The 23,300-nt window shown below is 32.2% G+C and overlaps 2 protein-coding genes, 1 long non-coding RNA gene and 2 other non-coding genes across 5 annotated transcripts; 2 read left to right on the top strand and 3 right to left on the bottom strand.

Annotated features, from left to right (window-relative positions):
- Positions 1–536: 536 nt before the first annotated feature.
- Positions 537–7,326, bottom strand: Dsor1 (mitogen-activated protein kinase kinase 1). Its single transcript, XM_088184378.1, has 8 exons — positions 7,099–7,326; positions 4,177–4,361; positions 3,798–4,073; positions 3,013–3,206; positions 2,789–2,947; positions 2,553–2,720; positions 2,333–2,488; positions 537–2,272 (listed from the first exon to the last, which is right to left on the bottom strand). The coding sequence occupies exons 1-7, from the start codon at positions 7,287–7,289 to the stop codon at positions 2,369–2,371; spliced, it is 1,293 nt and encodes a 430-aa protein (XP_088040504.1). The 5' UTR covers positions 7,290–7,326; the 3' UTR covers positions 537–2,272; positions 2,333–2,368.
- A 4,988-nt stretch (positions 7,327–12,314) lies between these two features.
- On the top strand, positions 12,315–14,258 carry Ada (adenosine deaminase-like protein). Its single transcript, XM_088184061.1, has 7 exons — positions 12,315–12,453; positions 12,862–13,001; positions 13,066–13,254; positions 13,351–13,573; positions 13,642–13,798; positions 13,871–13,971; positions 14,037–14,258. Exons 1-7 carry the CDS (start codon positions 12,421–12,423, stop codon positions 14,226–14,228), a joined length of 1,035 nt encoding a protein of 344 aa, XP_088040187.1. The 5' UTR covers positions 12,315–12,420; the 3' UTR covers positions 14,229–14,258.
- Positions 14,259–18,280: 4,022 nt separating this feature from the next.
- Positions 18,281–18,442, bottom strand: LOC148235673 (U1 spliceosomal RNA). The gene has a single exon (XR_015809482.1). It is a non-coding gene; the product is annotated as a U1 spliceosomal RNA (small nuclear RNA).
- Positions 18,443–18,807: 365 nt separating this feature from the next.
- On the top strand, positions 18,808–18,926 carry LOC148235672 (5S ribosomal RNA). Its single transcript, XR_015809468.1, has one exon. It is a non-coding gene; the product is annotated as a 5S ribosomal RNA (ribosomal RNA).
- Positions 18,927–21,634: 2,708 nt separating this feature from the next.
- On the bottom strand, positions 21,635–22,988 carry LOC148235671 (uncharacterized). The gene is made up of 4 exons (XR_015809311.1): positions 22,874–22,988; positions 22,662–22,769; positions 22,298–22,380; positions 21,635–22,226 (listed from the first exon to the last, which is right to left on the bottom strand). It is a non-coding gene; the product is annotated as an uncharacterized LOC148235671 (long non-coding RNA).
- Between the last annotated feature and the right edge of the window lie 312 nt (positions 22,989–23,300).

Genomic DNA, 23,300 nt, shown 5'->3' with positions numbered 1-23,300 from the left:
AATTATACACAGACTCTTAATACAATTCTGACCTTAAGACTATTTAATTTGTAGTCAGCATATTTATGATGAAGTTTGTCTTGAATTATTTTTAGTGCTCCGACATCTACCTAGTATGGAGTTTCGCTGGCCCGTTCAAAACTATCACTGACCTATCGTAGCTCGAATCCGATATCTGGCGGAGGGAAAGGTTTTTTCTTTTTTGCAATAGTACTTATCTGGTTCTGAGAAACGGTTTTATAACCCTTTTAGCGAATCTTTAGCAACTAGTTCTGTCGTAACATTTATAGGTGGCTGTATTATAAATCAAACTTCCTTTCTTTCCAATAAAGATATTTTTTCAATGTTCTCTTCAAAAATATATTTAATTTTATTAATCAATAAAGTAAAGAACATATTATAAAATTTGTTTTATTATTTTATTTTAAATAAGTTAAAGTCAACTAAATGTATACAAAACATCATACACAAGAAAATCGACGGATCTATTAGGCAGTACAACAATTATTAATGAATAGATAAAATAATAAAAACGATAAGTTTAATGTATTTATTTCATAAAATCCAATGTCAAGAGCAAAAATATCATAATACAATATTTTTCATATGTATATATACATAACAAGTAGATTATATTTAAATACTCCTTCACGTACATAAATTCGTAAGAAACATGGTTAAAATAGAAACCATCATAAAGCACAATGTATACTAACATTAAGATATCTAATAAAAAACTAAACTATAAACAGCAAAAAGTTGACCAGAAATTGGAATGTTGCCTCACTGGCGAGCAACTCTAAATACATAAATACAATTTTTAATCATTATTACATAAATAATACACAAATAAAACACGCGTCATTACGGCAACACAACGAGGTATATATATATTATATAATATAATTTTATATCAATAACACCGGACAAAAACACTGAGTGAAAAAGAAGGGTGCAGGTCGGAAGTATCGCTGTGCGCGCTTCCGGACTGGTCGGGTCAGCCGACGGGGCGCACAGCGGTGCCTCCGCTCCCGTATCATGCGGAATACTTAAAATATGACAAATTGACTCGAAACACGCTGACATGAACTACGTACTTCCAGCAAAGAAAAAAATGTCAAAACTCTAAGTCTCTCTCGCGACTAAATCAACTCTACTACTTTTTGTCTTAGATGTTTTTATTTTTTTCGTGGAATAATCGTTACATTTTAGTACTTACTTTTTTTGTCGATATTATCTAGCGACGACCGTTTTAAGATTTACTCGTAAATTAGCCAAACGTTTTACAGAATTTTAGTAATACCGCATCGAAAAGTTACCATTTCACTAAATATATTAGGTCGCTGTGAATTTTTCCCCCTCAAATAATTCATATTTTAAAACAAGTTTATATATTTTCCATTATTAGACATAACACACAATCATCCTGTTTTGTTTACATAATTCGAAATGGACCGAAGCAAATCAGCAAATTTAATAAATAAGATTTTGTATTATATAATACATCAATCAAAAAAACCCAAAAATACACATTTGTCAAATAAAAAAATGATATTGGCATCATAGCCTGATTTATAATCAAAAATTGTAGACTAAGAATCTTCAAATCGGAGAATTGTAGAATTTGAAGAGGCACAAGAACACAAAGTTCTGAGATCAATGATATATCTAACAATGGAAATTATGTAAATATGTTTAAAATAAAAATTATTTGAAAAAAAAATATGTCACCAACCTAATATTTCATACATCATTATTAAATATATAGTTTAATTTTTTTACTTTTAACTAATTAAAGTAGCCAATCGACGATTGTGGATTGTCACGGCGTGTCGATCTGTCGTTCGCGACAGTTCGTGCGTTTGAAACTTTCGTCTTTGAATACGGATATATTCCTCTTTGACAGTCGGTGCGTCAAAGCCATAAAACGGAACGTCTACAAATATGCATCGTCGGAAATGACATGCCACCGTTTGCGTTAAACGGCCGAGAATGAAACGAGCAAATTTTTTAAATGCAACAAACACACGTTTTAAAAAACATCAATAATTTTCCATTAACAATATCCGATTAGCTAAACAATGTTAACGACTAAGTTTCGCTTCATTATCGAAAATATGAGTTATTACGATCGGGCGGTCATTGGTGCCATTTCCGTCTATTGAAAAATCGTGGAGTTGATATGTTAAGTATTATTACTGGTTGTCGTCTGCTTGACCACTGCAACCTTGTGTGTCGCCTTTGCCCCCGCACATTTTTGTTTGGTTTTGACCTATAAATAATAGATAAAATAAATACTAATCCAAAACATTATCATGTATACGATACACACCCTTTTTCTTCGTTGATAGTATGCACTTCTTGCAGCTTATGAAGAAAAAGGAGCAGCATTGGAGTTTGGTGTAGTGGGCATTAGATCCATTTTTTTGCACACCCACCCGGCAATGTCTACTTTTTCGGAATCAGCCTTTATCATCCATTGATGATTCTAAAACACCGCGCAGTCATATAAATAAAAATAAAAATAAAACAGATCACTAAAATATACTAACCATAAGAGTTTTTAAATCCGCTCTATCGTCAGGGTTTTTCTTAAGGCAACGGTCAACAAAGTCTTTGAATTCATCACTGAATATGCCAGCGGGCAGCTTGGGTGGAGGTTCGTTAACGATATAGTCGAGCAGTTCGAATATGGCCATGGAGCGAGGCGCTGTTCCTCCCTGAACAATCAATACGATTAAAATACACAAAGCAAAAATAGATTTCAATAATCAAAGTGTGCTCGTACTGGAGAATGATCTTCGTTCTGCGGACCGAATATCTCTGCCAAAGTCTTAGCGTCAGGAGGCGGAATCGGATACTTTCCGATCGCCATCTCGACCAGCGACAAACCCAAAGACCATATATCGGACTGAACAGAGTAGTGGGTTCCTTGAAGTCTCTCGGGCTAAAGCATACATTTAAATTAATACTTTATACGTAAATCGCAATTCTGTAATCCCCATTACTCACCGACATATAGCTTCTTGTGCCAACAAAAGAATTGGCCATAGAGTCTATAAGTTGTCCGGAAACTCCAAAATCACAGATTTTAATCTCACCGTTGCTGTTAACGAGTATATTCGATGGTTTTACATCGCGATGCATGATAGCATGCTTGTCTCGCAAATAACTCAAACCCTTTAAAACGGCTAAAGTAATAGTACCTAAAAAAAACAATCAAAAATTGCTTAAATACTGTTTGTTGGCATGCCAAAAATTCAAAAAGTAAATAGTGGGACAATATTTTTTAAATATGCTTTGTTGTTATGGAAAATAAATACTAAAAACAATATTTTTATAAACTAGCTGTCGGTCCCTCACTATCGTGAGGTACCGCAGCTAGCGAATGTACAAATACCAGACCCTTAAATTATTAGTGAGTATTTTTTTGTGTGGAAAATATATTACAGTTATTTTTACAAATTGCATATTAGTTTGATAATAGTTTATAATTAAAAATATAAATGTCACTGATTTACAGCCTTTGATTTCAGACTTGTGTCTCACTATTTAGTAATTGTTGATTGTGTTTACTTAGTTGTAATGTATTTGGCTAACTCTTTTCATGTTGCAATATAACATTTACAATAAATAATTTAATCAATCTTTTTAATTGGTGGTTATCAGCGTATATATATTATTTTATATTTTTTTAGGAAAAAAGATAATTTTATCGTAATTACTATTATTTATACAAACGTTGTCTATTTTTAATTAATAAAATAATAATGCCACAAAATAAAACAAATACGTACCTAATATAGACTCGGGAATCTTCCCGGCCCTCTTCAAAATGAGATCCAGAGAGCCACCATCCATATACTCCATGCAAATAGATATTTCGCCGTCGCTGTAGAAAGCGCCGTAGAAACCTACGATGTGCGTGAAGTTGCACTCGTGTAAGACCTTCAGCTCTCTGATGATTTGCTTTTTGATTGCAGGCTTCACCTCCAGATGGATGAGCTTACGCGCCATGATTAACTGGGTAGATTTGTGGCGGACCTTCATCACCACACCGCCGTTACCTTGACCTGAAGTAATTCAGAACGATTAAATCGAGTGCTAAATTAAAAATAACGATTCTAATAACATTAGTATTATTATAAAAATATAATGAATTATTTATCGTAGTACCTAATTCTCCTAATTTTTCAAAATCATCATCGCTCAACTCTCCGATTTTTTCTTTTTGACATAAGAAGACTTCAATTCTTTTGCGTTGAGTGTCGTCCATTTCTATCTGCTCCAAGCGTTCCGTTAATGCTTCTATACTTGTCTTGGACTTTCCGGCTAGGCCGGGAGTTCGTCGTTCGGAAACTCTAAATATAAAAAAAACATTCAAGTAAATATTTTTCGATTAAAAAATACATTACATCACTAAGTCCAACTTTTTATACAAAAAAATTAGCTGTATTGCTCAAAGGCTTAAGGCAATTGTAGATGTCATATGTATTAAAATTTATATTCAGGTGAAACATCAAATTAGTCATCAGGCAAGGTCAATATGATTATTCTAAAAAAATCGTTAGACCATTCGTCATACCAGCGTGGCAATTGGCATTTAGTCAGCAATTGAATTATTTGGTTCGGAAACATAAAATATTATTAATGTATATTTTGACATATGAAAAGATTTAAATGGCCAGTATATTTTGTAATGAACATGTAATTAACTCTTTTGCTGCCGAAAACTCTTGCTATTTGGCGAGAATTGCCGGATTCGATGTCATCATTGAAGAAAGAATTGGATACATTTTTAATCAACTGTAGGGCATTTGCTTCAAGGGCGAATAACATTTTTTACCTTTTTAGAAAGTTATTCCAAATAACTTGGCAACCGAAAGGTTAAAAAAAATTAAATCTATAAATTAAAAAACAGGATCAAAGAAATGTAAATGGTCCATAATATACTTTTAACACATTACATGCCGCTGACGCATTTTTGCATCATTTATACGTCACTGGCCATTTAAAACATGTATGCGTAATGAAATATCAGGGCAGATAATATAGGAAAAATTAATTTTAAAAATTAAATTATCGAGGATAATTGGCATTATTTTTATTATTAATCACACTGACAAACAATATAGACATTTGAAAAATTTGAGTAGTGTGTACATAAATCAAGAAACAGACATGTAAAATATTAAGACTTATTAATTTGCACCATCACCAGATTATGATTACTCGAGGCTTGATTTAAAAATAAGTTTATGACATTAAAAGGTTTAATTCTCAATATCATCTTCTCCAAAATGCAATGGCATACAAGAATATTTTTACAGATGACGTATATATGCGTCATTGGCTCTAAAAAATAGTTTTTCAAGTCATTCAGAAATAGTATTAAAAAATATTGATTTCATAATAAATTCACATGTAGACTTGTTTACCATACATCATTATTTTTAACCCTTTAAACACTAGCGACCTTTTAGTGAGTCATCTGTTATTTCTATTCGTGCGTCAGAATCTCTTTCTAAAAATAAATATAAAATACTTGGTTTACTGTCAGAACATTTTCTTTAAAGATATTTAATAATTGTCTTCATATTATTTTTTTTAAATATAATAAACATGCAGGTAAGATTTTGACTTAAGTTGCCGACATTTATGACCAATTATCCATCTGACTATTTATATATATCCTGCGTTTCGAACAATATGGAGCATATAAACAATCTTTCTTACATTCGGGTACTTCTAAAAATCACTTCAAATAAAAATAATAAGTGTCTGGCCTATTGAATGTTAAGTTTAATAAGTTTCGAATGTCTTTTTTTTGTTAAGGAATTTATTATATTGTGATTTCTAAAAAATAAAATAAACTAAACAATGACTTTTTAAAACATATGTATGTCTTAATAACACGAAAACTTAATATTTTAAAGTAATTTTGTAATACTAATAGAATTTAAATTAGTATATCCCTTGCAGGAAACTTTAGCAGTAAATTACAATAAAAATGTTTTCTACACTTTTCCCAGAAACAATTAAAAAAATTAGCCGTAGGCGTAAAAATATCTTTGAACGAAATTTTGGAACATTCAGTAGTTAAGATGGCCAGTTAATAGTTCTTCTTTCGTTAAGGCACGGGAGCAAATTATAATGACATTTTGCTTGTCTCGATTTTTTGACTACATGAAATTTGTTATATTGTGTTTCACAATCTGCGAAATTCGATTAAATATATGTTATTCGAAAAATAAAATAATATTTTTTGAGATATGACTAATCATAAGAATAAAGATAATGGCTAAAAAATTGATAATAATGAGGAAGAGCTATATTTTTATAGTAGAGTGTATTTGTTTCAATATTTGCTCAATTATGGTGAAAACATTTTATTACAATTATGGTGAAAACGGTTTTTGTAATCAATAAAACAATTCCTGTAATATTATGTTACACAGATATTCAACCTGGAGTGACTCCAAAACTGCTATAATGTATATAAATAAAGAAAATAAGTAAGAAAGTGATATTTTACATTTTCCTCAAGAAATTAAATTAAAAAAGGATAACTTAATTGAGCGTGTAATTTCACATGGTCACCCTATTTTATTTCTCACCAATACGGACTGTACTGACGTATTTTGTTCAGTATAAAATAATATTAAATAAATATTATTTTATAAAATTATAACAATAATAAAAGGGACGATTAGATAAAAATCTCAAGGAGAAAAATAACAATACTGTACTGTATAACTACACATACCGGTACCACCCCTCGGGCAGAAATTTAAAAGCACGCATTGTAAGATACTTTTATGCACTGATTATAAAGTAAATACATTCATATAATTAAGAAAAATATTTATAAAATATTACATGTAAAGAAAAAATGTTCAATATCTGGAATGTTAAAATTGAAACATATGTTCTGAAAAACTATGGGCCGAATTAAAACCGTTTTGGCCAAATGTCAGTTTTGAAACGTCAAAAACAATCATTATGGGTTGACATAAGAGTAATAAGAAAATATAATTGATTAAAATATGGCAAGAAATAGATGTTGCGCAAATGGGGCGGTATAGTAATTATATTTACTCATGATGGGGCGCGGCCTTGTGGGGCGTATGCGGAGTGTGCGGGGTGCGGGGCGTGTGCGGCAAAGCCCTGCGCGGGGTGTCGCCTCCGACGACAGCAGCGACCGCGGAAGCCCCCGCGGCGGCGGCGCCGGGGCCTCCGCCCTCGAGCGCGCCAGGCGGCAGCGTCAAGTTCAACTTGTTCTTCGACATCTCGGCCACCTACATAGCGCTGCGGTCGCAGTCGCACAAGGCGCACCGATCGCGAGCGGCCGGTGCCGGCGATTGAATTGCCATATGCGACACTCGACGCAATTTTCCCATTTTTATTTATATACAATACCAAAGACTTTAAACAATCAGTTATATTAATTGCATTAATATATAAAAAATAATCTAAAACATATTGTATTACTTACTGGTTTCATTTGTAATAGTTTTTGAAACATTCAAAATTATAAAGGGGTAATATCGAACAATATTTTCATATATTCAATTTAAGAATCTTTTGCAAAAAAATAGTCAAGTTATTTATTAACCTCCGAATTTTATATTTTATGCATTAATATCGAGTTGTAAAAGTTATGCTAGCACGGTTATTCTGTGTTGAACAATGGTAACTAGACAACTGAACACATAACAATTGAACACATGACAACTGAATACAGAGACAATTGCACACAGTGACATATAAACACATAGATTATTGAATACGGCAATAATTGAACACCGCAAAAAAGTTTGAAATGGTACGAATAAAATTAATTATAGCATTCGTTTGGATTATTTAAAGATCATGATAGTTTTAGAAATGTTATTTGGCAAAATTATGTCGAAAAGATATATATTTTATTTTTTAAATTACTTCTTCAAACATATAGCAGAGTGAATGAAAACAAAAATCGGATCAGAACTTTATAGTTCCAGACTCCACAATGTGGAATGGCATTTGGTATTTTTAATTAGTATATAAAATGATTTATTATATAATATTTAAAAATAAAAAAGGTGTAATTTAAAACACACATTATGGTTTATCACCTAGTAAAAAATCGAATTTTATATATCAATATATTTAAATTTAAAATTTGATGATTCGTTTGTAGTGATCTGTAGCAATCTATCGCTTTAAAACTCACCCTCAAACAATTCCGCACGCAGATCAATCGACCAATCAAAGAAGCCGGCCGAAACATATAAATACGGTGTCAAATTCCACGGTCGGTACTTCGCCGAATCGAATTGAACGCCGCTGACATCTCGATCACGTTACTTTCCCGACACTAATAAGGATCAATATGCTCCGAGACCACTAAATAAAAATCATGACCCGGCCTTCTAGCTCGGACATCGCTTTCCAGATAAACCTAGCCCACTAAAAACACCACACGTTAAATATTCCTCCATTTTCATATTTCGCAAAAAATTGAAAATTGTTAAATTTCCCTCGAGTTTACTTTGTGCAGTGTATTCTCCAAGTATCAATAATCGCGCTCTCGTTATCTTGTATTATCGTCATCGTTATAGCTCCGTCCCCCCTTCCCCCAGATACGCCCGTGCGTCCTAAAGGACTTAGACAATTCGTGAGGGATGCTAAGCACTACCCCTGAGAGTCCCTGATCTTCAAAAGGAGTTTATTCTGCTCTCTCACGCTGGTAGTGACGGGTCTCCAGTGTGTGGTGGACTGATGTCCCTAAATTGGGGAAGGGGTAATGTTAAGGGCAATAATGTTAAGGTTATCGCGGAAATGTTTGTTTAAAATCCATCTGTTGCCCCTCACAAAACCATAAATTTATTTTAAGATACGGTACTTGCTAGTTAGCACGGCACCACGCTCAAAAATCACCAGTTGTTACTCCTTACCGTTACTCGTATTGTTTAAACCTAAACCTAACTTAAACAAATTAATTATTATACCGTTATTATATTCGTTTAGGTTAGGTTTGGACTTTAACAGCGATAATGCGTTTCGCATCTATAAAATATTTTCATATTAATTTCCATTCCATATAATAATTTCATAACATGCGCGCATGCGCATAGCAGTGAAACCACGCTAGTCACGGGTAATGCAGTGGGAGTAACAAATGGTGGTTTTTGCACGTTGCGCCGTGCTAATTAACAAGTACCGATATTCAATTGTTGGTGATGTTTTATCGTATTATTTCAACTACCCAACCATCTGCGTGCTTCACCGCTCGCCATTTTGAATCAATACTTCAGCCGCCACTTATTGATCGCGACTTTCGGCCCTAAATTTTCCACGGGCCATGAATAGTACAATAACTTCATAATACGTGGTTAATATCGTCAACACTTTTCACCTTTAAATCTTAAACACTTCGATGCCGTAAGTGCATCGGTATACATATTTTTTATAAATATTAAATACACGCAGTTTTTTACAACTATGGATTAGTTATTAGATAACATTATTATAGACATCTATATTCCAATAAATACAAATTAAAAAGCAAATACAATAATCAATGGACAAGAACAGATAGCAAGCTCTTATTGAGAAAGCAAGAATTAAACAAAACGTTTAAAATATCGTTTTTTGCTCAAAAAAATATATAGTGAGTTTGTCTCTAATTTATAGAGTTTAATCATCTAAAATAGGCCTGTCAAAGTTGATCACTGGTATGGACCAAAAATATAAGATTTTATTTTATAAAGATAATCTTTTTTAGTTTTCACTAATATTTTATCATTTTATTTTTAATATTATTATTTGTAATGAAAACTGTAAAAAAATATATTGTGTTTTATTGCAAACGCTTGAGATGCCGCGCCTGCTTAACGTCATCTAAGTAGGAAATTCGTTTGTGTACGTGCATAAACAATGACAAAGAGGCATAGTATGGTTTCGTTCTACGCTCGATTAAAAATATTTTAGGTCTTTTGATAGTAAATACTTCGTATTTTTGTATAAATATATATATATATATATATTAAAATGATGGTATGAAACCCAATTTGTGTAACTAAAAATAATCCTTAACCCTTAGACCGCCGACCGGTAAATTGTTAATTACTCGCTGTACGCCATGCGTTTTTAGCGATATAATTTTTTGGCTACTTACTCTGTTTAACACATCATTACAGCCAAAATACTCAATTTTTATATTTTAAAATTATATATGTATGATTAACATGGTTTAAACATTCTAATTATATCAATAAACAAACATTTTTAGTCGTATTGTTGGAAATATGGAGTGAACAAAACTAAATCTATTCGTCGGTCCGCGAGTTGGCTCGCGTACACACACCTACACACACATGAACGCGCGCGGCACTATACAAGCGAACGACAAGCAGGGTCATGCTCACACTGAGACAATTTTAATATATAAATCTGCAACGCATTTTTTCGTTGTCTGACCTACATCCTGTTATAAAAATTTACAAATCGACAAGATTTCTTTGATGCATACAAAATCACATATATCGTACACAAAAATAACCCTAATAACCAAACCGTTTGTTTTTGATCAATGGTGTTTGCAATTGGTTGTTGTTGAAGGTTGTCATATTTCTTTATATATAAAAATAATGAATAATAAAACTTGATAGCAAGATACGATGTTACATTTAACTATATATAATAAGATGTATAATTTATAATATATACATATTCTTCTTCTTCTTCCACGGCACTACAACCGGTGATCGGTTTTGGCATTTCCACCTAATTTCTTGTAGGGCTTCTAGATATATCTTGAGTTTTAGTATGTCTTCCGATATTGTTTGCATTTTTCCTGGTTGTAATATTGCACATTCCAGCTTCCAAAATTGAAGTCCAATCGTTTATCTAGATTTCGATCGTCTAGGTCATGGTTTCCCAAACTATGTTCCGCGGAACACTGGTGTTCCGCGAATCCAAAATATGTGTTCCATGGAGCCTAAATAGATATTTCACAAAAATTTGGAGTAAATTAAAAGAATGAACATATTCTACTTCATAATGAAGGCGAAGATTTTAGTACCTAGAAGTTGGGTACAGCAAAATAAGCTAAGTGTTCCGCCAAAATTTTCGGATTTACGAAGTGTTCCGTCGCTCAAAAAGTTTGGGAAACCCTGGTCTAGGTCATTATGAATCGGGGCGGATTTATTATTTCTTTGTAATTTTTTCATAACTATTTGGATTTATCCACGTTGGTTGGTTTGCTCCATGATAGAAACCCTCCTCCTTTATCCGGGCTTGGGACCGGCAAGAGTGCAACATATCTACACTCCAGGCGGAATATGTAATATATATTACACACACACACATATATATACAATAAATAATAAACTTTTCGACCATCGTGACGCATTGGGGTAACCTGTTAGGTCACGATGGTATTAATTTAATGTAAATAAATAAACACACTACAAATAAATTATAAAATAATAGAACAAGTAAAATAAAATGATTCTACGACAAGGAATCGTTTTTGTTATTATTATTATTATTTAATATTTACTAAGAGTTAATATTGATATTTTATTAATTATATCTTATTTATATTTATTAATAAGTATTTAATAGTAATTATTATTATTATTATTTAATTATTACAAACAATAAAAACCAATCACAAAAACAGTTGACAATATTAAAACAGTCGAAATAACGTATAAATATATTCACAAGTATTTACAAATCACAATTATCATTGAAATATTGATGACATAATTTAATTTCGATTCATAAATTAAAGTATAAAAAAACGAATTTCCGCGATGCGTTTGTGCTAACCCTAAAAGTGGTCTAAAGAAGCACGATCGAAACCGCGCGCGAAATACAAACGACTAAAATTAAGGCGTGACTTTATAATTATATATAACACTGTTTCATCGCAAATTCTATAAATAAAATCACTGAAATCGTTTACTAGGAACTCAAACTGATTTTTAAAACATATATTGCCAACTTTTACCTTTCCGTTTCTTTAAAAAACGAAGGTTTTAACGAGCGCATCATATCATGCGCTTGGCGTTAGACAGTAGATTTAGTTGCGCATGATATCATGCGCTTGGCGTTGAAAGGATTAATAAAGCCCCATATTGTTTCTAACAATATTGTTTTAAAATAATCTATCGTTTTTAGAAATGCTCCGTTATACATTCCAAAATTCAGGTAATAAACAAAATATACTAGACAATTATTGTATTGTTTTGAATATTTATAAATTAATTAGAGCAGTTTTAATCAAACAATATTTTTTTATACATGATTGAAATATTTATTTTTAAACGGTGTCTTATTGCCAAAAATATGCTGTCAGTTTGACAGTAGTACATTTCATTTACGCGCGCCATTTTGTAACTTAACCTAACTGAAGAAAGCGATACAATGGAATCGTTTTGTAGAACATTACCCAAAATCGTAAGTTAAACTAAGACTATGGTTATCTTACTATTTTTAATTAAATAGCTAGTATCATGTACGCATTGAGGTAGCAAATATAAAATGCCTACCTACAAAAAATTAATTGTTTATATTTAAGTAAGGTGACCAGACGTCTTCGAAAATGTTGTCCTCCTTTTTTACTTCTTTGTCTCCTTGAACAAAAGTTTCCGAAATGACATTTTTTTCTTTCAGCTCCCGTAGAAATTTCTCCTCCTTTGTTCTCCTCGAACATAAATTTCCGAGATGCCCTTTTTATTTTTAGCGTCCTTTGATATTTTAAAATTTGGTCACCTTATTTTAAGAGTATAACACAAAACATAGTCAATGATATTGGCAAATAACTAGTACACCAACATTCATTCTTAAACCATTATTTCTCTTCAGGAATTGCACGCTCACTTAAACGGTTCACTCAGCGATAGCACACTGATGAAACTGCTGGCGCTCAAAGAGTCACACGAAGATTGCTCTGATATAATTAAGCAATTTAAAATCGAAAAAGGACATTCGCGCACATTACACGAGTAAATAAGTTGCTTTCGGTTATCTTATGATTTACACTACTATATTAAAATTAATCATTTACAGATGCTTTGAGCTCTTCAATGTCGCACACTCTTTAACAGATACACCGGAAGCAGTAAAGCTGGCCGTTTTTGATACGTTGCAAGAATTTAACGACGACAATGTTATATATCTCGAGTTGAGATCGACTCCGAGAGAAACCGAGCGAATGACCAAGTCTCAATATGTTCAATCGATGATTGATAGTGTAGTGTGAGCTTGTTTTTTTATGCAGGAAAAAAACTTCACGTTAGTTTTCCTCCAAACTATCAAAACTCATCGAGTCTAAAATAATATTTTATTTTTCAGCGAAAAGTCTAAATCGATCCCGATGAAAACTTGTCTTTTGATCTCGATCGATAGACGTAAATCATTGCAAGAAGCCGCTGAAAACGTCAATTTGGCAATACAATTCCACGAGAAATATCCGGATATCGTTGTCGGACTCGATCTCAGTGGCAATCCACATGTAGGAAATTTCAAAGATTTTGCATCCATTATGGATAGAGCTCGAATGATGTTTAATCTTAAGGTTTGCACAATATTTATATCTTTTTTATCAATATCTCTCCGAACACATTATACGATCGTCAATATCAGATTTCAGTTCATGCCGGAGAATTACCGGCCGAAGATGAAGTATTTCAAATTCTCAGCTGGAGGCCGGATAGACTGGGACACATGACTTGCAATTCAGAATTTACTGGTGGATCTAAACAGTTGTGGAACGCGATAGTTCACACTAAAATACCAATAGGTCTTAATTTTATATTTTTATTTTGCTTCATTGATTATTTATTACGTTAAAATATATATACATTACTTTCAGAATTGTGCTTAACCAGCAATGTTAAGTCGGAGACTGTGAGATCTTATGCAACTCATCACTTTAAATCACTGTATGCTGCTGGTCATCCGATATCTTTAGGAGTACGCACTATTCTTGATGATTCTGATATTGCTACTTTAAATTAATTTGGAAAATTTTTTTTTAGACGGACGATAAAGGAGTTTTCAGCACTTCGCTCAGTGAAGAATTTTTCATTTGTGGAAAAACTTTCAACTTGAACTCCAACCAACTTTGGATGCTTTCTTACAATGCAGCTAAACACACTTTCGCAGATATGAGAACAAAAGTCAATCTTCTTAAAACATTATGCGATTTTAAAGTAGAACATAATTTGTAAATTTTCATAAATAAATATTAATTTAATAAATCTTTTATTTTCATAGAAAAAATCAATGGTGTATTTTAATTATTATATAAATGTGATACATTAATTATTATTTATTTTAAGAGATCCCCATTCCATTCTATTCAATTTCAGTTTTATGACTAGGGTAGGGTTTTATTCGTACTTTGCGTTTTAATTTTGTTTTAGCAAAATATTTAAACTTGGACTAGGATTTCTTCTCTCTTCTTAATTAAATGAATGAATTTAGAATCTTTATAAATTTGTGAAGAATGAAAGTGAAAAGGATTCTTTAATTACTGCCGTGGGAGTACCATAAATATTTTGAACAAGTCCAATTTCTGGTTCTTAAGGCGGTTGAGATCACGATGAAGTTTCTTTAAAATATGTTTATTTTTAATTATATAACTATAATTCTATATGCTTAGTATAATTTTTATTGTATATCTTGATTTGAATATAATAAACATTAGTTTTTTTTTGTTTGATTTTATAAATTTAAGTTAATTATAAGATACATATATCATAATCGTATTACCCCATGTCTATTAATTATACTTCGATTTGTTTTAAAAAAATACAACAATAAATTTGTTTTGACAAAACAATAAATAAGCATAGAAGCTGTAAGTAAATTTTATATATGATTGAGCACACTGCAAATGAGGAAAACAACTGTTATTATCAGGGACGTTATTTAGGAGAAGCACTTGTTAACTCTTGAATTTAAGAAAATGACCACTGACTTGCCAACTTTTGCCAACCCCCTGGAAGAAACTGAAATGACGTCCCTGATTCCAAACCAGAAATTCTTCAGTTATTCCTCAATGAAAATCTAAAAAGAACAGTCAAATTTATCCAGAAAATATTTCCTAAAATATGTCATTCGACTCATTGTCATCAGGAAAATGCCTCCATATTCGTAGCGGTATTTTCATGAGATATTCATAAAAACTCTTTTAATTCTTCGTATCCATCAGTGAATTATATTGATCATCTTCTTCCGAGAACTGGAATATTTTTTAATTGATGTTACATAAGTTATGAAAGATTAGAGGACTTTATAATGATCCAAATAAATATTTTATAATTTATTTTTGCCTGCGGCAGTCAGAGACAGCTCATAGAAATGTATTGGCTGCCTAAGGTAGACAGCGCACTAGGCAGCCACGGTTGCTCTGGCTGCCGCAACCATAGCGTTTGTCACTGTCTTCGAGCTGCCAGTGGCTGCTCGCAACCAGAAAACAACAGAGACAACGAAAAAAACGTATTGGGCTGCCTGGGTAAAAACCAGGGCTGTGGAGTCGGAGTCGGAGTTGGAGTCGTGGTGTTTTGGCCGGAGCTGGAGTTGGAGTCGTGAAAAATGAGCGACTCCGAGCATTTTTTAAATTATGAAATTTATGAATTTTTAATTGCGTAATAATGAATGTGTATAGCGTATGAATATTAAACGTGTAGAAAAACACCAAAAATACCTGATAAAACTAAACTTTTTTGAGTTGGAGTCGGAGTCGGAGTGGAGTCGTGTTGTTGGTAAATATCGGAATCGGAGTCGGAGTCGAAGCCGTGTTTTTTTTAACGACTCCACAGCCCTGGTAAAAACCATTGTAAGTCAAAATATGCTGTATAAATAAACTTTTAATATAAATTTAGTTTTAAATAGATTTCCATATAACTTTTCTGAAAAATTACCTTAGTACAGCGCTTCTCAACCTTTCTGTTATTGCGACCCAGTTTACCAACGTAAATATTCTCGCGGACCCCGCCCTTTTTGATCTATCGAAAATTATAGTGTCATAAAATCATATGAGAAGCAAAATTAAAATCATATGAGAAGCAAAAATTAGTTTTTAAAAACACTTTGTCTGTGAATGAGCAAGCTTTACTTGCTTCTTACAAAGTTTCGTATCAAATAGCCAGATGCAAGAAACCTCACACTATTGGTGAAGAGCTAATTTTGCCAGCTGCAATTGAAATTGTAGAAACCATGTTCGGAGAAAATTATGCAAAAAAATTAAAATCTATTCCACTTTCCAATGATACAGTTGCTCGTCATATTGGTGACATGACTGAAGATGTACAGCACCAGCTTTTTGCAAAATTGCGTGGAAAATTGTTTTCAATTCAACTTGATGAAGCAACTGATAACAATAAAGATGCTCATTTGATAGCCTATGTACGTTTTTGTGATGGGGTATCAGCTGTAGAAGAATTACTTTTTTGCAAACCGATACAGCAAAGGGCAACATCAACTGCTTTATTTACCATCTTGGATAATTTTATAAACGAGGCGAATATTGAATGGGAAAATTGTGTTGGAATATGCACCGATGGTGCTCGTTCAATGTCTGGAAGATTTCAAAGCATGCAAACACTAGTAAAACATAAATCTTCACAGTGTATCTGGACACATTGAATGATATACAGAGAGGCACTGGCGTCGAAAGAAATGAGTACTGGTTTAAATATCGTGTTATCTACAGTTGTAACCGTTGTAAATTATATAAAAACGAGACCTTTAAAATCAAGAATGTTTTCTGAACTTTGTAAAGATATGGGATCTGTACATACAGCATTACTTTTTTATTGCGAAGCTAGTTGGTAATCACGTGGGAAGTTTTTGAAACGTGTTTTTGAATTAAGAGAAGAAATCTGTATTTTTCTGGAAGAAGAAAATCGACAAGAAGCCATGATGTTTCGAGATACTGTATTTATTATGAAATTGGGTTATTTAGTCAATATATTTGAGAAGTTAAATGTCTTGAATCTTCAACTTCAAGGAACAAATACATATATTTTGGAAACAAATGATAAAGTCAATGCTTTTTGTAGAAAATTGGATTTGTGGCTTAGAAATATAAAAGAAAAGAAATTGGAAATGTTTCCGAATATAAATGAATTTGTAAAGACATACAAAACCGAAGAAGTATATATAAACGTGATTTTATTAACTATAAACAAACATCTAAGCATGCTAGCAAAAAATTTAAAAAAATACTTTTTTGCTGAAGAAAAATTTCTAGCAAGTTACGAGTGGGCTAGGGACTCATATCACAATGTTCCACAAGGTCTCTTGACTTCTGAAGACGAAACTTTTATTGATTTTACAACAAACAGTGAAATCAAAAGACAATTTAATAAGAAATCGATTTTTGAATTTTGGGCTGGTTTGGATGACGAGTTTGCGACATTAAAACGAAGAGCTTTCCAAATACTTTTACTGTTTTCAACATCTTATCTTTGCGAAACCGGATTTTCTGCAGTGGCTTCGTTGAAAACAAAATACAGATCACAGCTAAATATAAAAAAAGAATTTAGGGTATCCATATCTGATATTACTCCTTCATTTCAAAAACTTTGCAATGAGAAACAGGCTCAAGGAAGTCATTAATTAATAACAATAACATATTTAACTGGTATTTGTTTCATACTAATAAACTTAAATAATAAATATAATCAATTATTTATTGGTAATATGTAATTATAAACTGTATTCTTATTTTAAATATATATATATTTTTTAATTATACAATTTCTTTTATTTGACCTTCAACAAAGTTTTAATTTTAAATATACTCGCGCCTCCCTTGTAGTAGCGCTGCGCCCCCCAAGGGGGGCGCGCCCCACAGGTTGAGAATCGCTGCCTTAGTAGATATCTCTTATAACTTTTTTAGCCAGCTTAATCCTATTTTTTTAACTTCATTATCGGGTGCCGAAATTGGCTGCGGCAGCCAAGGTTGCCTAGTGCCAGCCTTATAATATTTCTCGCTGTTTGTGTTCATTTGGCACTGCAATGTCTTGTATTCAGCTGTCTGGTTACCATTTGTTGTATTTTTTCTCAACCTCTAATATAAACGTTTATATACCAACACAATGGTTAGTATGAGTGCAATAACCTACATAAGTAGATATATTCCAGAGCTCATATCTGAATTTTTTCAGGAGCGTAGCATTCATTGCTATGCCCCTGAAAATTTACAGTTATAAGCTCCAACTTCCACTATATAGCAGAACTAACATTTATAAACATTGTGATTTTATTAAGGTCGGGACGGCGCGTACGCAGTCCCGGCTACCAAAAATTACGCGCCCGAGTTATCCGCATTAGGGATAATCGCAGAGGTCAGCCCAACCGTAGTGCAATGGAAGAGCCTCACCCTGGGGGAACCGCCTTCATGATCACGGTATCCCCTACGCCAGGTAAGTATGCCTAACCGCGGTGCCGTCTTAGCTTATAAGCTACCAGCGTATCAGCGCGCTAGCGGGAGACGAAAGTTACTATCGCCATCTAGCACTCGCGTTGAAAACTAAGAAATTAATTTTAATTTTCCTACATGTTTACATATGTTTCGTACATACAATTAGTACTACATTGTATACTGTGAAGTAATTTAGTTCGTAATTCTTTATTTTTATAAAAAAAATATTATAATCAAAAACATTTTTTTGCCACTTACATTCTCCAAATCAGTATTCTTAAACATATTGTTGGTTAAAAAATATAAACGAACATTAAAAAGTTACAAAAATAATTTTGTTGATGAGTGCATTTACAAATTAAACTTGGACCCTCGCCAACGACCATACCATGCTGAATGCACCGGTTCTCGTCCGATCACCGAAGTTAAGCAGCATTGGGCCTGGTCAGTACTTGGATGGGTGACCGCTTGGGAACACCGGGTGTCGTTGGCCCTAAATATTTTAGTATTACTAATTTTTGAAGTGTAATTTTTATGAACTAATTCAGCCATATTTTTGTAAGTATATACCATTATGTTTTTTTCATCCTGAGAACAAATAATTTACTTTATTTTTTTGACATAGCGATCATTAGAACGAACAACAAACATAAAAAAAATAATGTTCGGTGTGGGTAATCCGTGTGAGCAGCATTCGTTTGAGCTTTTTCATTAAATGACATGCATTTTTCTGGCCAATGCCTCCATCTGCCCCCCCCCCCCCATTTCCCGCAAATGACGTCTTTGGTGTGAAAAATAGTCCATGTGACCAATGTTCGTGTCAGCAGTTGCCTTGTGAGCAATAGTCCGTTCACCATATTTGTTAGTACATACATTTAAGCTGAACAAACGTCTTCTTTGAAAGGATTGTCCTCGTCAAAAATTTTAACTTCCTTTTGCTCCAAAAATGACAGCTTCCGTAGCAATTTACCCTCCACAAAACAATCTGAGATAACCTTTTTATTTAGTTCCCATAGCAATTTGTCCTCCTTTGATATTTTAAAAATTTGATCCCCTTAATAAACTACTATTATAGTATATTAAATTTTAAGAATACATACCTTAGAAATTTTAAAATAGCTTAGGAAATTTCAACAAATAAATTTATTTACTATATTAATGCACCGGTTCTCGTCCGATCACCGAAGTTAAGCAGCATTGGGCCCGGTCAGTACTTGAATGGGTGACCGCTTGGGAATACTGTGCGTCGTTTGACCCTCTGTATTTTTTTCTTTTTTACTATTATAAGGTATACGATTATAAGCAAATTAAGATAACATCTACGATTAGTATATTTCTATTAATATTATGGACAATTTTCTTAATAGCTCGTAGAGATAATAATTTATTTTATGTTGTGTCTATAAAGTTTATCAATAAACCTGGAACTACCGAGAGTTTAATTAAGTGACCTCAAACTTTGGAACAGAAAGCTAAGAAAAGTGGACGCGTTTCATCGAAGACTTCAAACCCATCTCGAAACATTCGCAACTACATGATTCATCAACGACATACAAAAAACTATTTTATACTATTACTATTTTATAAAAAAAGGCTTACTGTACGTCCCGATTTTACCGGGATTCACAAAATTTCTGAGAGGACCTTTTTTTCGCTTCTACAGCATTCATAAAAGAACCAAAATTTCCGGGAAATTGACCAGGAAACTCGCCTGATATGAACCCCGTCGAGAATGTTTGGGAGCTTTTAAAGAGAGTAAAACGTTTTTAATTTTAAAATAAATTTTATTATTTCTTAGCACTAAACTATTTTTTTTAATAACTAATGCTATTAAAAATAAGAAGATAAAAAAAACACTTTCTGTCCAAAAATATCCAAACTTTTGTTCGGGTCTAAAGGATCCCGGAGCCGATCGTTACGTGATTAACGGTTTCATACATATAATGAATATAAAACATCGATCTTAATAATATACATATTGTATGGGACATATTAATTTTATTTTATTATTTACATCCATAACAAATAAATGATTTTTTTATTGCAAAAGCAAAAAATCGCAATATATGATCTTACAGTGTAAGATTTTAGAAGTTTTGTTATTCCCACAAAACCACTTAATGAACTAGTGCAACGTTTGCAACATAATTTATACATAATTGCCAGCTAGCTCGAACCGCTACCTTTTTTCATAATAAGAAATCATAACTCTGTCAAAAACTTTGATCATATAAAGAAGTTAAAAACGTTTATACATAGAAATTTAAATATATTATAATAAGGATTAAAAATATATATTTTTGTAATGGTATATAAAAAAGATATCTTTAGAGATAAATGTAGAGGTCAAAAACGCTCTACAATATACATTTTTAGTTGGTAAGGGTGCACTTTTCAATATATTTTTTTAGAATAGCAGCGAATGTCATTGTCTGGAAGGGTTCGCTATATGTAATCTCTTAATAGAAACGAAGAGATAAAAGTTATCTTTAACATTGTAACTACATGCATGGCTGGGACAGAGTAAGCTCTCTTGTTTTACTATGGTGAAAAAAGTTGTTAATATTAAATTTCAGCTGTCACAAAACTGCTTAAGATCTTCGGTTCTTACTGAGTAAAAAGAAGAAAAAATTAATTGAATATCAAAAGGAATAGCACGAGTTCCATTATAATATAAAAGCTTTTATTCAATGTATCATACAACCGACACTTCTATTTCAACCAGAATTGTAATATGCAGAACATGAAATATGATGAGGTTAAGTTTCAATATGTTTTGAATGTGGGATTTCATATTCGAAAACTGATTCCACATTTTTATATTATAGGTGAACAACATCGCTATGAATTTTCATATACCATGAAAATAGTTATATAATGATCGCTTTTCCACATTTTTGACATTCATGTCACAACTAATGGTGAGTTTTCATATGTTTTGTAAGTGAGATTTTATACTTGATTGCTTTTCCACACTTTTTACATTCAAATCTAAAAACATCACTATGAGATAGTTTATGTTTCGAAAGATAGTTTTGACACTTGAATGTTTTTCCACATATTTTACATTCAAAGTCAAAACAATTGCTGTGAGATTGAATATGTATTTTAAGGCTATTTTTTGATAAGTATGTTTTTCCACATGTTTCACATTCAAATTTACGAATATTGTAATGAGTTTTCATATGCAATAAAAGACTATTTTCAGATATGCAAGCCCTTCCACATTTATCACATTTAAAATCACAAGCAAAGCTATGAGTTTCCATATGTCGTAAGATATTGGATTTTGTTCTAGATTTTTTTCCGCATATATTACATTCAAAGTCACGATTATCACTATGTGTTTGCAAATGTCTAATTAGATATATTCTTTGTTTATATACTTTACCACAGTTTGCACATTCAAATTCACGATCATTGATATGAGTTTGAATATGTTGCGAGAGAGAACATTTTGTTTTAAATATTTTTCCACATTTTTCACATTCATAGTCAAAAGTATTGCTATGAACTTTCATGTGTCTTCTAAGATATCCTTGAGAATTAAATGTTTTTCCACATTTAGCACATTCATAGTCAAAAGTATTGCTATGAACTTTCGTGTGTCTTCTAAGATATCCTTGAGAATTAAATGTTTTTCCACATTTAACACATTCATAGTCAAAAGTATTGCTATGAACTTTCATGTGTCTTCTAAGATATCCTTGAGAATTAAATGTTTTTGCGCATTTAACACATTTGTATTCATAAGAACATCTTTCTCTTCCCTTTTTTTCTAAAATTTTAATTTCTAAAATTTTAATTTCAAGTATTAGACAAGTTTCAAACGTCAACATACATAGAAATTTATTCAGCAATTACTTCGGTGACATTGTAAATTTGATGAGATAAAACGTCTCCACTGATAGTATTCGCCTTTAGTATATCTTTAACATCATGAATTTCTGAAATCAAATAATGGTCAATAATTGAAAAATATATAAAAGTGTTATCAACTATAGTCTATTTATTTTCAAGAGTCAGTGCGCAAGAACATTGTTTAACGCGTAATCATAACATGCTTTTAAATTTCTGCCCTGTGATTGGTCGCTCGCCGTAAGATCAATCGTTTCATTGAGAACGACCAAGCACAAGGCAGAAATTTAAGAGCACATTTTGATTACGCGTTAAACAATGTTCTTGCGCACTGACTCTTGAAAATAAATAGACTATAGTTATGTTTCACCTGTTTCGAACATGTCGTTTACGTTGTTTATGGGCGTTATTACCTCAATTTTACATTGAATCTTATCAACGGAATCAAATGTTTCTTCATCGTTTTCTATATCAGCTTCTGCAAAGGCATAGTAAACAACTTAGTATGTCAATATAATAGATGATATTTTTAACGTAAATCAATTTATTGTAAAAGTTAAAAAGCAAAAAAATAAATAATACCGGATTTAATAAACGCCATTCTAACGTCAGGCTAATTATGTTTGGTCCAAATATGACGAATTGTCGAGTATGCCGGAAAACAAAGTGAGAATGAGAGATGCTGTAAATTTAAAACAATTCGTTTTTTATACCAAATTATTAATTTTATTTTATTTACTTTATATTCCCCAAACTTACGTTATTAATCCAAGTTAGCCTGGTAACCATCGGTTTCTGAGCATGGTGTCAACATAATTAACAAGTACCTAAATTATTTAGCTACTTAATATAAACTTGCTGCTAAGTAATCTGTCTATAATTTACGATACTTAATCAATCAATTCATTTAAAAACCAAAACAAAGCCAAGTTAAGTGCCACCTTACATTTTTATTAGTAAAACGATCATACTTTTTTTTGTTAAAAACTAGAAAATCTTTGGAAAAATT

This window comes from Plectrocnemia conspersa, unplaced genomic scaffold (assembly GCF_051122295.1).
Source record: "Plectrocnemia conspersa isolate PC_06_02 unplaced genomic scaffold, ASM5112229v1 ptg000004l, whole genome shotgun sequence".
Classification (NCBI taxonomy): domain Eukaryota; kingdom Metazoa; phylum Arthropoda; class Insecta; order Trichoptera; family Polycentropodidae; genus Plectrocnemia; species Plectrocnemia conspersa.
Note: the sequence above shows the minus strand (reverse complement) of the source record. Positions and strands in the feature narration are given on the sequence as shown.

What these genes read in the sequence shown, in the direction of transcription:
- Dsor1 (XM_088184378.1), bottom strand. Translation starts at nt 7,289, where the DNA reads ATGTCGAAGAACAAGTTGAACTTGACGCTGCCGCCTGGCGCGCTCGAG. An exon ending in TGAAAAATTAGGAGAATTAG is followed by an intron (nt 4,074 to 4,176) that starts GTACTACGATAA and finishes GAATTACTTCAG; the next exon opens with GTCAAGGTAACGGCGGTGTG. An exon ending in GATTCCCGAGTCTATATTAG is followed by an intron (nt 3,207 to 3,797) that starts GTACGTATTTGT and finishes TGTTTTTTTTAG; the next exon opens with GTACTATTACTTTAGCCGTT.
- Ada (XM_088184061.1), top strand. Translation starts at nt 12,421, where the DNA reads ATGGAATCGTTTTGTAGAACATTACCCAAAATC. An exon ending in TCACACTAAAATACCAATAG is followed by an intron (nt 13,799 to 13,870) that starts GTCTTAATTTTA and finishes CATTACTTTCAG; the next exon opens with AATTGTGCTTAACCAGCAAT. An exon ending in GTCATCCGATATCTTTAGGA is followed by an intron (nt 13,972 to 14,036) that starts GTACGCACTATT and finishes ATTTTTTTTTAG; the next exon opens with ACGGACGATAAAGGAGTTTT.